Source organism: Camarhynchus parvulus, chromosome 3, assembly GCF_901933205.1.
Source record: "Camarhynchus parvulus chromosome 3, STF_HiC, whole genome shotgun sequence".
Lineage (NCBI taxonomy): Eukaryota > Metazoa > Chordata > Aves > Passeriformes > Thraupidae > Camarhynchus > Camarhynchus parvulus.
The window spans coordinates 108,127,434-108,141,864 of record NC_044573.1 but is presented as its reverse complement, the minus strand read 5'-3'; the positions used below and the strand labels follow the sequence as shown (position 1 = coordinate 108,141,864).

The 14,431-nt window shown below is 40.6% G+C and overlaps 1 protein-coding gene across 1 annotated transcript; it reads left to right on the top strand.

Annotated features, from left to right (window-relative positions):
- Window positions 1-450: 450 nt before the first annotated feature.
- LOC115902373 (cysteine-rich venom protein-like) lies at window positions 451-5,074 on the top strand. Its single transcript, XM_030945824.1, has 7 exons — window positions 451-570; window positions 1,354-1,485; window positions 2,691-2,781; window positions 3,175-3,320; window positions 3,878-3,972; window positions 4,674-4,762; window positions 4,947-5,074. Exons 1-7 carry the CDS (start codon window positions 451-453, stop codon window positions 5,072-5,074), a joined length of 801 nt encoding a protein of 266 aa, XP_030801684.1.
- The last annotated feature ends 9,357 nt before the right edge of the window (window positions 5,075-14,431 follow it).

Here is a 14,431-nt window from a genome sequence, read left to right as displayed (position 1 = left end):
GCCTTTATGATGCTGATTTAATGAGGAAACAGGGAAGTGGAAGAAAAATGGGGACTACAGTCCATGTGTTCAGTGATCCACTCCAAAACACCAAATCTCACAATGGATGAGGCTTGAGAAGGACTCTGATGTGACAGTGCTGAACACATTAATGGGCTCTTTTCTATGCAGGGAGGCAGACATGAAGGAAATGCTACAAATTCAAGATATCTTGAATAAAAGAGTCAAAAGGGGACTGATCCATCTGTTCTAAACACCACACAACTTTTTGCTATTTACAGTCTCTGCTTGCATGCAATGTGGAGTCTTCTCTCTGCAGGAGGCAGTGGTGCCCATACACAGTTTCAGCACATCCATATTCAGGATCAACTAAAATAAACTTCTTTGTGCAGGCTTTACTCTGCAACAGTTTTGTATCTTGCTCACATATCACATTATGCCATAGAATGTATGCAACAGAGACTAATGGATTTTGGGGATTTGTTTTTTGGTTTTTTTACCCCTGTAGAAATGGATCTACTAACTGCAATTATTCTCCTGGCTGCTTTGTTTCACCAATCTGATGGACAGGTAGGATCATTCATCTGTGCAAAACAGCCATATCTGACTCCTTTATATAGAAATCTGACCTGATATAGTCTGATCTTGTGATCTCTAGAGATTTAGAATTATGGGGTGCAAGTATTGTTAATATGTTAATGTAACGTATTCAAGATGAACTTGTTTTGTACAGATGTTGTTGTTGTTGTTGTTGTTGTTGTTGTTGTTGTTGTTGTTATTAATTATAGTTGAGCAACCTGGTCTAGTGGAAGGTGTCCCTGTATAAGACAGGACCTTCAGAGCTACTGACCCTTTGTGCTTTCAACCCAAATCATTCTGTAATCCTGTCTATCAAAATACTCTTCCCTTCATGGAGCTAATTTTAAAAAGACATTTTTCATAAATGAATGAATAATTTAAGATTCAGAAATCTGATTCATAAATCTCCTTGAGAGGATTAGGTTTCTAAGATATCTGCTATGCAGGTACTTGCATGAGAGCTATTCATCAAGATCTTCTTATTAATGAATGAAAAGAAACAAGTACTTTAGGAAAGAAAATTATCATTTTCTTCAATAAATCTGAGGTGAACCATGCTGTAAGTTGATACTTTCCTTTACCTGGGTATAGCTGCAGCCTAAAACTGCTGGCTGACATGTTATTTCTACCACCATAAATGTCTTAAGTTAAACAAGTTTTATGAGACCAATTATTGGGGTCAGTTGAGTTGAACCAAACAAAAGTGACAAGATCATAATTTATCTTGTTTATTGTACTTCTGTTAACTGGGACCTTCACTGTTATTTTTTCCAGGATTTTCCATTTAAAAGTGTGAAATCTTTCTCCTTTCCTCATTTTAAGTCTCAAAATGAAAAACAGATCCTTGAGCTGCACAATGAAATACGGAGATCTGTAATTCCCACAGCCAGGAACATGCTGAAGATGGTGAGCTATGAATTGCAGCCACCCTGCTTTTCCCTTAAAGGAAATGATGGAACAAACCCAGCATCAAAGGAAGCTGTGGGATGAAGGGATTAAAAGCAGCCTGATGAGCAGGACTTGGAGATGTTCATGGATGAGAAACCAAACATGAGCCTGTAAAATGCTCCAAGGGCTGGAGCACCCCTGCCCTGGAGCCAGGCTGGGAGAACTGGGGGTGTTCAGCCTGGGGAAGAGAAGGATCCAAAGTGACCTTAGAGCCATTTCCAGTGCCCAAATGGGGTCTATAAGAATGAGGAAAAACACTTTATCAAGGCCTCTTGCAATAGCACAAGGGCTAATTGTTTTCAGTTAAAAGCAGGTAGATTAAAATTAGATATAGGAAGAAGATTTTTATGATGAGGGTGGGGAGGCCCTGGCCCAGGTTGCTCAGGGAAGCTGTGGCTGCCCCATCCCTGGGCCTGTCAAGACCAGGCTGGATGGGGCTCTGAGAAACCTGGTCTGGTTGAAGATGTCCCTGCTCATTGCACAGGGTTTAGATTAAATGACCCTTTAAGGTCCTTTCCAACCCAAACTATCTCTGATTCTCTAAATCTAAGAGAAACAAACCCTGGATGAAGGAAAGAGCATGCAAAGCAATGGGGCAGCTGCAGTTTCTGAATCTCACACTGTCAGGAGAGCAAAGGAGACCTAGATCTGCAAAACTTCTCCCATCCCTGTCACCCCTGATGTCCTGGTTATCCCTGTCCCACGAGCAGCTGAGCTGGTCAGCGCTCTGTGGTTAATCCTGCATAGCAAAGCCTGAAACATTCCCCAGGTTCAAAGCCCAGCTGATGTTAATCACCACAACTCAGCTGCACCTGGGCTGCAAATCAGATTTATACCACTTAGACCAGTGTTCATTCAGACACAAAGATGCAAGAAAGCAGTAGTATGTTATAAAAACCCTTTTAATCAGCACCATCTGGAGATCAGGGCTGTGTGATAGAGCTGTGCAGGATAACCTGCTCTGAAACATTTAAGAGTTGAAGAAATGTGGTTTCTGTGCCCCAGGAGAGTAAATCAGCACAACTGCTTTCTGTTGAGGGCCATGGAAGCATTCAGTGCCCAACACCCAAGCCATTCCCTATTTCTTTTTTTTTTTTTTTTTCTTCTTATGGGCTGCACTAACCCATCTGTGACCTGGATACTTCTTCCTTTGTGTCTTTCAGGTGTGGAGTGAGAAAACTGCCAAAAATGCTCAGAAATGGGCAAATCAATGTGGGATGAAAGTCAGTCCAAGAGACAAGAGAGTTATTAATGGTACTGACAAGCATGGAGCCTGGGCTGATGGGTTAATGACAGTTTGCAGATGACCCCTCTGAATGTGAAATAGAAATAAGGATGACTTTAATCTGCTGTAGAAGATCTTTTTAGGATTATTAGATGGAAGGTGTCCCTGTACATGTCAGAGGGGTTGGAACAAGATGATCTTTAGGTCCCTTCCAACCCAAATCATTCTATGATTCTGTGATTATTAAACAGAAAAACATCATTTTTGTCAGATGAACACTCTGAAAGACAACTTTTTGCAAGCCCTTAAAATCACAGGGCATCATAGGCATTTATTTTAGCATATAGCTACAGCCCCTCTGTCCCACCTCCTGCCCTATACTTTGCTTCTCTCCCAGTAAAGTAGATTTACTTCTACTCCAGGTGTCACCTGTGGTGAGAATGTGTTACTGTCATCCTACCCAAGGACATGGGCTGATGCAATTCAAGTGTGGTACAGCCAGTCCTCCAATTTCAAGTATGGATATGGACAAATCTCAAAAAATGTCAATGTTGAGAGCTACACTCAGGTATGGAGACTTGAAACAAACTGCAGGGATACACCAGAATCACAGGAGTACACTTAACCCAGCTGGGAGTTATTTATAATCAGGAAAAATTATCAGTATCATAAAACTATTATCTATAATTCATACTATGATCCAAAGATGAATGATAAGCTAAAAGTCTTTTCCATCTAATTAGGAGGCAATGGAACCAGTATTTTGGAAAAGCTGTCCAGAAAGGAAATCGTCTGTAGAAAAATCTTTAATTTAGAAATTAATATTTTCTATGCAGAGATTGAAATATGTGATTAAGAAGTGTCAAAGCATAATGCCTATGAAAATATTTGAATTTCAAATTCATTGTCCTGAATTGAACACAGAAACTGTGTTCAAAAACATTTGGAAATTGGAGGAAACTCATTCTTCTATGTATTCTTTATGACAGCGAAACTTTAAATTTAAAAGCTGACTAGAAAAAATTGAAAGAAAAAAGTATTTTCTGGTTGTGTTACTTTGTGAGGTTTTGGGGTTTTTTTTCAAGAATTCACTCTGAAATAATGTGCTTGTTTTTTGATCTGCAGCTGATCTGGTACAACAGTTACAAGGTGGGATGTGGAGTTTCCTACTGTCCCACAGGCCCCTACAAGTACTTTTATGTTTGCCAGTACTGCCCTGCGTACGTATTGCCTTCTTATTCAGTCATGGTGATTATGGAAATGTTTCCAAAACATCCTTGGCTATAGGATAAAATAATTGCAATCTACTTTAACCATTTATATTTTTGAAAATAGCAACGTAAATTGTGGGTTTAGCAGCATGCTGAATATCAATATTTGTTTTATTTCACATTGAAAGAAATATTAGGGAAATTTTAGCAGATGAACAAGGGTTTATCGCTGTCAGAATCAGGCATCAGGCACAAATCATGCTGTAATTTTGACCACAAAGGAGAAAATCAGATGTAAAGTGGAAGCCAACAGCAAATTAATATTCCCAGAGGTAAAGAACTGCATTTCAGAAGGGTTTTGCTGAGGTTTGGAGCAACCTGGTCTGGTGGGAGGTGTCCCTGCCCATGGCAGGGTGTTGGAGCTAAGTGATCTCTAAGGTTCCCTCCAACCCAAAGCAGTCTGTGATTCTGTGATTTTGTGATTACCTCAATCAGTTGAAATCTATTAGAGAAGCAAAGCTAGGAAGCACATGCTTTTTTTTTTTATGTTATACATGTACAATCAATCAATTCATTTTGTTTCTCTAAACCTTATTGTCCCTCTTATTTAAAATCAATTTTTTTGTATTCTATAAATATCTGAAACTAAAACATGACTGCCTATGCTTCATGTTGATCTTGTTTTTTCTTGTAATTCTTCCAAATTTCAGAGGAAATAACCCAATGCAAATAGCTATGCCTTACAGAAGTGGACCAAAATGTGCTGACTGTCCTGGCCACTGTGACAAAGGACTTTGCAGTAAGTCACTCCATTCTCCTTGAAAAAACCCACATTCTATAATATTCAAGCCATTTTAACAGCAGAACAAAAGTACGAAGTTTATAGAGACATGAACAGCTGAAATTTCTGGAAAATGCAGAATCATCAAACCAGAATTTCCACATAATATTTCATGTGTTTGTTTCTCTCTCTTTTATTTCAGCCAACCCTTGCAAGTATCAAGACCTCCTTGGAAACTGCAAAAATCTGAAAATGTTGTTTGGCTGTAGCCACTCACTGGTGAAGAAGAAGTGTCCTGCAAGCTGCAAATGCACCACTCAAATAATCTAAAGTCCTGCTGGGTGTCATTACAGCTGCTGAGAGATTATAAAGAAAGTGTAGAACCCACTGTAAAGTGTATTCACTCTCAGTGCATCTGCTCAGGTTGACCTGTAGGTAAAAATTTTATCTGAAATCTGACCATTACTTCAGTCTTAAATTAGACTAGTAGCTCAAAATAACCTCTGATGTTATTTTAGGTTTTGTAGAAATCATGTTTTAAGCTACTAATGTGTTACTTTATGTCTTTCTTTGAAGTGGATCTGCCACTGATTTATTTCTTTTTAATAGGAAACCCACTTTTAAAACATTTCAGGTTTTTTTGCATAATTCATTAGATGCCACTAAATTTTCTTCTGTTAACTTTTTTATCATTGTTATTGGAATGTCTTCCTGCTAAATAAACACATGATCTACCACCAGTTCACAAACAGAGTTTTTAATTAAAGTTATCTATAAATAAAGGGGTGGGGTTTTTTGATTTGGAAAATTCCTTACAGATATTTTGAGGTTCTTTTGTACTTCATGTGAGAGCGGATGAGAAAGGAAAAGAAGTACAAAGCAAAAAGGGAGGCAATTTTTTGTACAGGCAAAATAAGAGGCACACATTTTATCTGCAACTTTTCCTTTGACCTAATCACAAAAGTTCTGCTACATCTGCCTGTAGGTGATAAATGATAAATTTATTGCTGTGGCTCTTTTCCATTAACCTTGCACCACACTGGGTGTCCCACCAGAGCCCCAGCTGCTCCTGAAAGGGTCCTGGTTTTCCATAGCCCTTGAGTCACATAAAGCAGCCTTGAGCAGGGCAGAACTCACCAAATTCCCTTCTTATTTCTGACCAGTAAAAATAATTTTCTCCACAAGGCTGCAGTTCTAGATAAAGACACAAGAGGGTGAGCCATACCCAGACATGAACCTGCATTGCTTTTTCATTTTTCTACCTGTATAAAGGATATCCCCTTTCATTAGATATTAATGTTCTGGGCCTAGTCTCACTTGCACAAAGTTTCTTAGCTAATATTGGCTCAATAAATAATTAAAACATATAGAAACACTTTGGCAGTGGTTTCCTCCCCTCTATTGTTTCATCCTGTTTCTGCTGGTCAAATTACCACCATATTAAAACAATTGAGAGTGTTGAATTAGGGAAATTTATGGTTTCCAGGACATAAATTAATTCTGATAGCCTTGATTTTGTACCTTCCTGTAGCTCAGTTTCACCCTCATGACCACTGCCACTGTGCAAGGCTCAAAGAAGCTGGAGACTTTTTACAATGGCGTGGAGCAGTAGGACAAGGGCAAATGGCTTCAAACTGAGAGAGAGCAGGGTTAAATTGGACATTAGGAAAAAATTCTTTGCTTTGAGGGTGGTGAGACCCTGGCACAGGCTGCCCAGAGAATCTGTGGCTGCCCCATCCCTGACAGTGTCCAAGGCCAGGTTGGATGGGGCTTGGAGCAACCTGGGATAGTGGAAGTTGTCCCTGCCGGTTATATGATTTTTAGGGAGTAATTCAGACTAAAACTGGTGAAATTTTCCTAAAAAAACTGTGTTTTCCTCAGAAAACACTAACTGTAAAACCCCAATTCTCTTATGGAGAGATGCATAATTTTGGCAAAATTCTCAGGTGTTTTCTGGGTGTTTTCAGGTGTTTCCAAGTATTTCCTCTTTCCTCCCCTGTTATCTGGGCCAATGAATTTTTAACAAGGAATTAGTTTATTACCAGAGATTTCTGATAGAGCTCCCTCCTCAGAGAGCCAAGTTTCATGCTCTGGATATCCAGCTATGATGTTTGAGCATGGCAGCAGCTGGAGCTGGAAAGGATCTCCTACAACCTGAAGTGCCACCCTGGAGCACCAGGCTCCCTTCTGGGTTACTGCAGGGTATCCAACCTTTGTGCTTTTGAAGGAGATTTCAAAAGGTTCTCCTTCCCTACTGATGTGGAACAGAACAAAGAGGAGATGAGATGAAACGCTGGAAATGTTGCCTGGGTGTTCCTGTTTCTCAGAGCTGACATCAAGGAGTGCTTGAGATACTTCACTTCATGGCCCTGTGAAAGCTGAGATGCTGCTGAATATGGGTTGATCACACTCAGATGGGGTAAAAGCAATATGACATTTGCTGAGATCCAGCATGTCAAATGACTTTTCTCTCTGTTACTTGCCTATATTGTCACAAAGTTATTTTTCATACTGATGTCTTGGCAGTGGCTTCATTTTTGACACTAGGATGTGCTTTTTGGTTTGTGCTGAATTGTGCTACCTTTTAGGTGTTAGTCCAGACCAGAAGCAAATAACAGCAGGAATTTCTTACAATTTCTATTCTGGTTCACAAGAAGCACATGTGCTGAGAGATGATAAGAACAACTACTACAGAACAAGTCTAGGCCTTATCTGTGGAGAGGGGTGTAAGAGCTCTTCAGCTGTTAACTCACATGGCAAGGGCCTTAAACACAGTTTTGAACAAAGGTTATGAAGTAACTTAACAGTCTGACAGTTTCTGAAGTAAGAATGTTTTTGATATCTAAAATGCACCAACTGCAGCAGTTCCATGGCCAAATTTGGCCTCTGGGCTAAAGGGAAGGTCATCACTCTCAGTATCCCAATGTCTTGCTGAGTGTCATGGGCCAGTATCTCCCCTGTTTTTCTCCATCTATTGTATTTTAGAACAATCGTCCACAAAACTAGCCTCAGTCTTGTTCTTGACAAATCTTACCAACAGGTTAACATGAAATTACAGAATCATTAAGGCTGGAAAAGACTTTCACTGTTAAACCATGACCTCAAGTGCCACTTCCACATGCCTTTTAAACACCTCCTGGGTTGGTGACTTCATCACTTCCCAGGACAGCCCATTCCAATGTTTGACAACCCCTCCCATGAAGAAATTATCCCTAATACCCTATCTAAACCTTCCCTGGCACAACTTGAGGCTACTCCCTCAAAACCTCATACTAAATACAAAGCAAGGGTTGGAAACCTTCACATGACATCAGAAATTTGTATTGTCAGAATATCCAATTGATTCCCGTAAAATAAATTCATGGCAAGATGTTTGAGCAAGCCCAAGCAGAAAAGGTCCATCAGAGTAGGGCCAGGAGAGGATGTTCCCCACCCCTGGGCTGCTCCCATCGCTCCAGGCCAAGCTGCCAAAAATGGGATTCCTCTAAATGTAAAGGCCATGGCTAAACTGTGAAAAACAGGAGATGAGCTCTGTGATTAAGAGCTTTCTTGACAGCTCCTGTCTCCACTCTTGGCCTTGAGCAAGACTTTGAACTCCCAAGCAAGACATTTGACCTGCGAGCTTCAGCCTCACTGACTGCAAGGCAGAGATAAAACCACACAGCCAGGGCAAGGAAGATTAATTAGTGAACGCTGAGAAAGAGCCCACAAAGCACTAGGGCCTGTAAATTATAATATCACATTTGATAGCCACACCTCCAGCATAATTATATCTCAGTTTAACCACGAGGCAAAGGGGACAGGGGGCAGTGGGAGATAGAAGTGAGGACGTGACACTCCCTCCCGACCCACGGTGACGTCTGAGGCTGGTGGGCTGGTCACTGGGCTCAGCCCTCTGCCCTGGGCTCTGTGAAATGCCAGCCTCAGACTGCTCCCAGGACTGACAGATACTCTGGCACCAGCATCAATAACAACACTGGAAGAAAGGCAAATTTTAGGAAAAGTTGAGATAGCAAGCTGGCATGGAAAAGGGCCATGTTAAATATTCATTTGGTCACTGGTGGAGAACCCAAGGATCAACACATGTAACTGGAAATTACTCTTTAAAATCATTATCATCAGATTCTTGGGTTTTTCGCCACAAAAATGACCATTTGAAAGCAAATTATATTTTTCATTTGATGTTTTGCATCATTAACACTCCTCTGTTTTCTTCTCTTTTCCCACTGCTCCATGAAGTGCTGAAAGTAAAAGAGAAAAGCCCTAGGTGCCACACTAAAATCAAATTATGGCTCTTATTTATTTTGTTGAATGAATCAGAAGATTTTTTATTTCAAGCACTGACTTTAAGCCACCAGGGTTTTTTTAGGGCACTCAAAACCATTCACCTGCCTTATTTAAAAGTCTTTTCCCAACGTAAACAAATTCCAGAAAACTACACTAAAGATAACAAAGGAAGTGTTATCTTCTATTAAATGTGTTATTTTTGTTTAGTGACATACAGCATTCTTTGTGCAGGCACATATCATAACTTTTCCACGAAGTGATTGCTGAAGGGTCATAAGAGGCTTATTTTGGCAAAAATGGAACTGTAGCCCTTGTGATTTTTGACAGATCTGACACACTGAGGAGTCGGGGACATTTCCTGAGCACTACTGCTTCGGAAGCACAGAAATTACAGAATTTCTGTAAATTCAAACCAAGAATGGATTCACCTCTTATGTAAATGTGGCTGTGCAACTCCAGTCAGATGATGGAGGTTACATATATGTGTGTGTGTGTGTACATATATATATATATATATATAAAAATTAATTAATTAAGAAATTTAGTGAAGTCAATTTCTAATCATTAAAACTGGAAAGGTCAGCAGCAGCCTTCCACCTCGATGAAGAAGGACATAAAAATTTTACAAATAGAAAGCAAAATATTTCTTGAAGGTATTATGTGGTAACCTACCTACAATTGCAGGGAAAGTCCTCAATGACCTAAAAATTCCATGCTCCTGAAGAGACAAATGCTGGTTGATTGAAGAGACAAAAAATGTCAGTCGCAATAAATTAGGTGTTGGAAGCAGTGATCATGCTTCTTCCACAGCAGTGGCTCAGTGTTCATGAGGAAATCAGCTTATAAATGGGAAAGGAGAAAAATGGTGAAGGAAAAGAAATGTGTAAAGAGCCTGGAGGGGAAAGATGAAATGAAGACAAGTTGTGAAGGCAAGGAGACAAACCTTGTGATAAGGGAGAAGCTACTCAAACATGTGGAAATTTGCTGGGCAGATAAAAATAGCCAGAAATGGCAACAATCATCCAAGCCTAGTATTTAATAATGAGCACTGAGGAGGTTTTAGCCTCCTTGAAGCCTCTCCCACCACCTGCCCATGGCCCAGGAGCACCATTTTGGCTCAACCTGTCTCTGGTCTTGCTTTTTGACCAGCCTCCTGGATGAGCCTTGGACCATCTTTTCTGTAATCAATAAATATAAGGATGGGTGCATTGGAAACAGAAAACCAATCCAGACCATTTTGACATAATATTAACCATAACATGTCATAAACCAAGCTTAAATCTTTGGATCTTAGGTTATTCCAGTAGCCTTGCACTAAGAGTCATTGCAGATCTAGACAGATCAGTTGTGCAAACCAGTGTAAAGATTTTTATTCAGATTTATATGAGTTACTTAACACTCTCTGCATGTTTTAGAGGGAAATGAGAGTTTTCTAAGGAGAATGTAGCATCTAATGAGCTATAGCACAAAAATTTGTACCTCTCACAGCTTGGTATGAGCATTTCAGAGACTGGATTTTTCCACTGAGGTAACTTTTCCTTCCATACTCATATTTATTTGCTCCCAATTCATTGTAGCACCTCCTGTGTTGGCTTGTCCCGGAAGGGGTGTTGTATTTTAGATAGCAAGTTGAGTTGTAGTTGTTCATTGAATTTGTCCTTGGCCCGTTGTGAGGAAATAATAAATTCATCTTGTCAGTTCAATAGCAGAGGACTACTTTGGGATATTCAGTGATTTAGCACCAACTTCCTGACAATTAAAAAGCAGTCATGTAAATTAATAATGAAGGTGACAAATCATGTCTTCCATCAGGTCAGCATTCAAGCTGCAAACACAGAAGTCCCCACTTGCCTAACCTCCTCAGCCAGCTGGAGGCGATGCTAGCTGTACACAGGAAAAACAAACAATATGGGAGTTTCTTATAGGAATTTGTTATTTGTACTAATTGTTCTACCCATATTTGCAACTTGTGCCAAGGTCAAAATGATTAGAATTTGTGGGTCAGTGTGAACACATGGCCGAAAGGCACAGTTTATATTGGGGTTTAGCTTGTGCTGTGCCTCAGAGTCTACAGCACTCACTGAGTCATAGAAATTTTATATTTACTGTCTCTCTCGAGACAGATTGACAGATTTTTGTGAGGATCAACTATTTCATGCTACCATTAAACCACACCCTGATGCTGTACCACTGAGAACATCCCAGCTCAGCCTCCAGAGGCTGATGGTTGTACAAATGCTGCAAGAGCCACTCTTAGCAGGAGCTTTTCTGGGATTGCTCAGATTGACCTGTGCTTGTGCATGCTGATTTAAGTAAGGAATGCATCATGAAAGGTCACTGAGGAACAAAAGACTTATGGAATCACAGAATCACAGAATGGTGTGGATTGAGAGGGACCAAAAATAACATCTATTTCCAACCCCTTCCCATGGACAGGGACAAGTTCCACTATCCCAGGTTGCTCCAAGACCGATCTAACTTGGCCTTGGACACTTCCAGGGATGGGGCAGCCACAGCTTCTCTGGGCACTCTGTGCCAGGGCCTCACCACCCTCACAGGGAAGAATTTCTTACATGTATCCAAGACTCAATGCAATTCTCTTCACCTTCTGTGGATGCAGCAGCCTGACCAGAAAAAGAGAAAACGGGCTTCGTTTTCTCACAGAGGGCTTGTGAGACCTTTTAGGAAGTTGTAGGAAAATGATGATAGCTTGTTAGTATAAACAACCTGCAGGTGGTGTTTTCCTACTCTGTTTTTCTACTCTTCTCAAGGACTGTTTGTGAGAAAGATGTTTTTGTTAGCCAATCAAGCAGAATGTGTCGAATCTGTCTATAAAAGAGAGGATTTTTCATATTAAACATGCTTCTCCTGCTTCTCCTGCAAACCAGCCTTCGAGTGAATTTGTGTCATTTCTGGCTCAAGGGTGACAACCTTCCTCTACAAGTGTTCCTTCCTAGTGCTCTTCTGATGTGATGCAAAGAGTGAACACAAATCCAGGTGTACTCACAGCTGTGGAGTGGATTTTGAAAACCTAGAGGCAGACAGTCCTCTGTAAGGAAAGACAACTGAGATGATTCCCTGCCATGTCTGAAATCATCTCCTTCTGCTTTTTCAGAAGCTTAAGACCTGCTTGCCTTTAGGAACCAGACTCTGTGAGGGATTTCACATGGGCAGGAACAGCCACATCAAGTGCTCTGCTACAAGTAAGTACAGGGGACTGATGAGGAGCAAGAGAAACACATTAACATAAGAAAAGTGAATAAAAATACATGATTCACCACTCACACCATCTGAGACTGAAACACAGACATCTAATTATTTCTCATTGCTTTCATAAAATAATAGGTAGAGCTCCCAGGTGTTATGCAAAGCATCCATCTTAGCTGAGGTTCCTTTTTATCACAAGAGCAGTTCACACAGGCCCACTGGCCCTTGTAGAAGGGAGCAGAACCCTGTTATCTCTAGTAAACAGCTTTCTTGCAACTTTGGGATACACCTCCTCCGAAAGTTTCTGTTTCAATATTTAACCCCTGTTTTGCAACACTCATGCAATAAAAGCAGAAATGAAAGAGAGAAGTTTTTTAAGTGAAACACGCTCCTCTTCAACAAATCATGCTTTAGCTGAACATAGCCTAACTGGATGTAACTATTTGGCCTATTCTATTTAGAGGAAAGAAAAAAAGCTCATTCCTTCTAGTGTTACCTTCCATTGATGTTCTTTGTGTACTGGAAAGATTAAAAATACAGTCTAGTAATCAAGTAAGGTCTTAGAGAACAAAGTCTGTGAGATTTCAAATGGAAAAAAACCCCACATTTATTTTAGAAAGAGACTCTGCATTATCAACCCACATTTACAAGAAATCAGCTAAGAGGCTGGTGGGGGTGATTTGGATCCAGTCAAGACAAAGGGGCAGCGGGCAGAAATGAATGCACAGAAAGCTCCACCTGGACAGGAGGCAGAATTCCTTCCCTGTGCAGTGACTGAGCCCTGGAATGGATTGTCCAGAGAGGCTGTGGAGTCTCCCTGACTGGAGATATTCCAGAACTGCCTGGACACAATTCTGTGCCCTGTGCTCTGGGATGACCCTGCCTGAGCAAGGAGGAGGCACCAGATGAGCCACTGTGGTCCCTTCCAGCCTGACCCATTCTGTGATTCTTATTGTTGCTATCTAAGGAGTCAGAAAATCCACTGAATGTTACTTCTGTCTTTAATGTGAAGGAGGCTATTTAAGGACTGCATGAACAAACTGCATTTTCTTGGATGAGCTTGCAACTTGAGGAGAGACAAGGGTCTGCTGACTCGAAGAATTAAGGTTAATGTTTAATGAAAAAAAAGTTTCTTCCGCAACATGCAGAAATGGGATAAATGTCAATGTTCTCAAGAAAACTCAGCTCAAAGTGCAGGAGATCTAAGAAATATTTCTGTCCCAGTGTGAAGGCAATATGCACCTTATTCCACCTCCCTGGTCTCCACAGCTGTGGCTGCATGAAGAGCATACACCAAGGAAGAAAATTGAAGATTAATGTGCACCCAAGTCATGCTTTGTAAATCCACATTGAATGAGCCCAGACTTCAGTGAACTGAGCTCAGAGCCTTAAATAATATCAGCCTCTTCTAGGAGACATCCTGGACCTGATTTGAACCTGTGTCAGCCAACAAACATGATCAAAAAGAGCACTTCCATTTACCTGGCCTATTTAGCCAGGTAACTTCCTTTACCATGAAAACAATTGCTCTTGGAAGTTTCTGTTTCTTCTGGAAAACAAATAGAAAACACTTGCAGATATGGTGCTGAGGGAGTATAGTTGGTGGTGCTGGTCTAGTGGTGAACCTGGCAGTGCTGGGTTAATGGCAGGACTTCACAGTCTTAGAGGTCTTTTCCAACCTTAATGATTCCATGAGTCCATGATTTAAAAGGAAAACACTGCAGGTTACATCAGGCACAGAATTGCACAGAGTGTGTCTGGTCAGTTGAATGCCACTCCTAATGATGCTTGAGGGCATTCTGTAAGATTATTAAATGCACATTCTTTCTCATTCTTTAGGTAAGATACTGCCCAAGCAACTCCTTTATTTCTTATTTTTATCATTCCAGAAGCTCAGAACTCTGCCATAACTGTTCACATTTATTTACATAAAGTTTGTGATATGTCACCAACACCCTATTTAGATGGAAAGCTGCATAAAAAAAATCCAACAGCTATTTAAATGACAAATATGTAAAGTTATTTAGTAGATAAAGGTGTGCAAAAATATTTGTCAAACACCCTCACTCCCTTGCATGAGTAGCCAGCAGGATTGGGATAAAGCAAATAAGGAGACATAAGGGAATTTCCTAAAGAGGAACAGTTCAAGATGTGTGCATTTTGATTGCCCTATGCAGCAGCTGGATGGACACA

Coding starts and splice junctions, on each gene's coding strand:
- LOC115902373 (XM_030945824.1), top strand. CDS start 451: ATGCAACAGAGACTAATGGATTTTGGGGATTTGTTTTTTGGTTTTTTT. Junction 3,321..3,877: donor ATGTTGAGAGCTACACTCAG/GTATGGAGACTT, acceptor TTTGATCTGCAG/CTGATCTGGTACAACAGTTA. Junction 3,973..4,673: donor GTTTGCCAGTACTGCCCTGC/GTACGTATTGCC, acceptor TCCAAATTTCAG/AGGAAATAACCCAATGCAAA.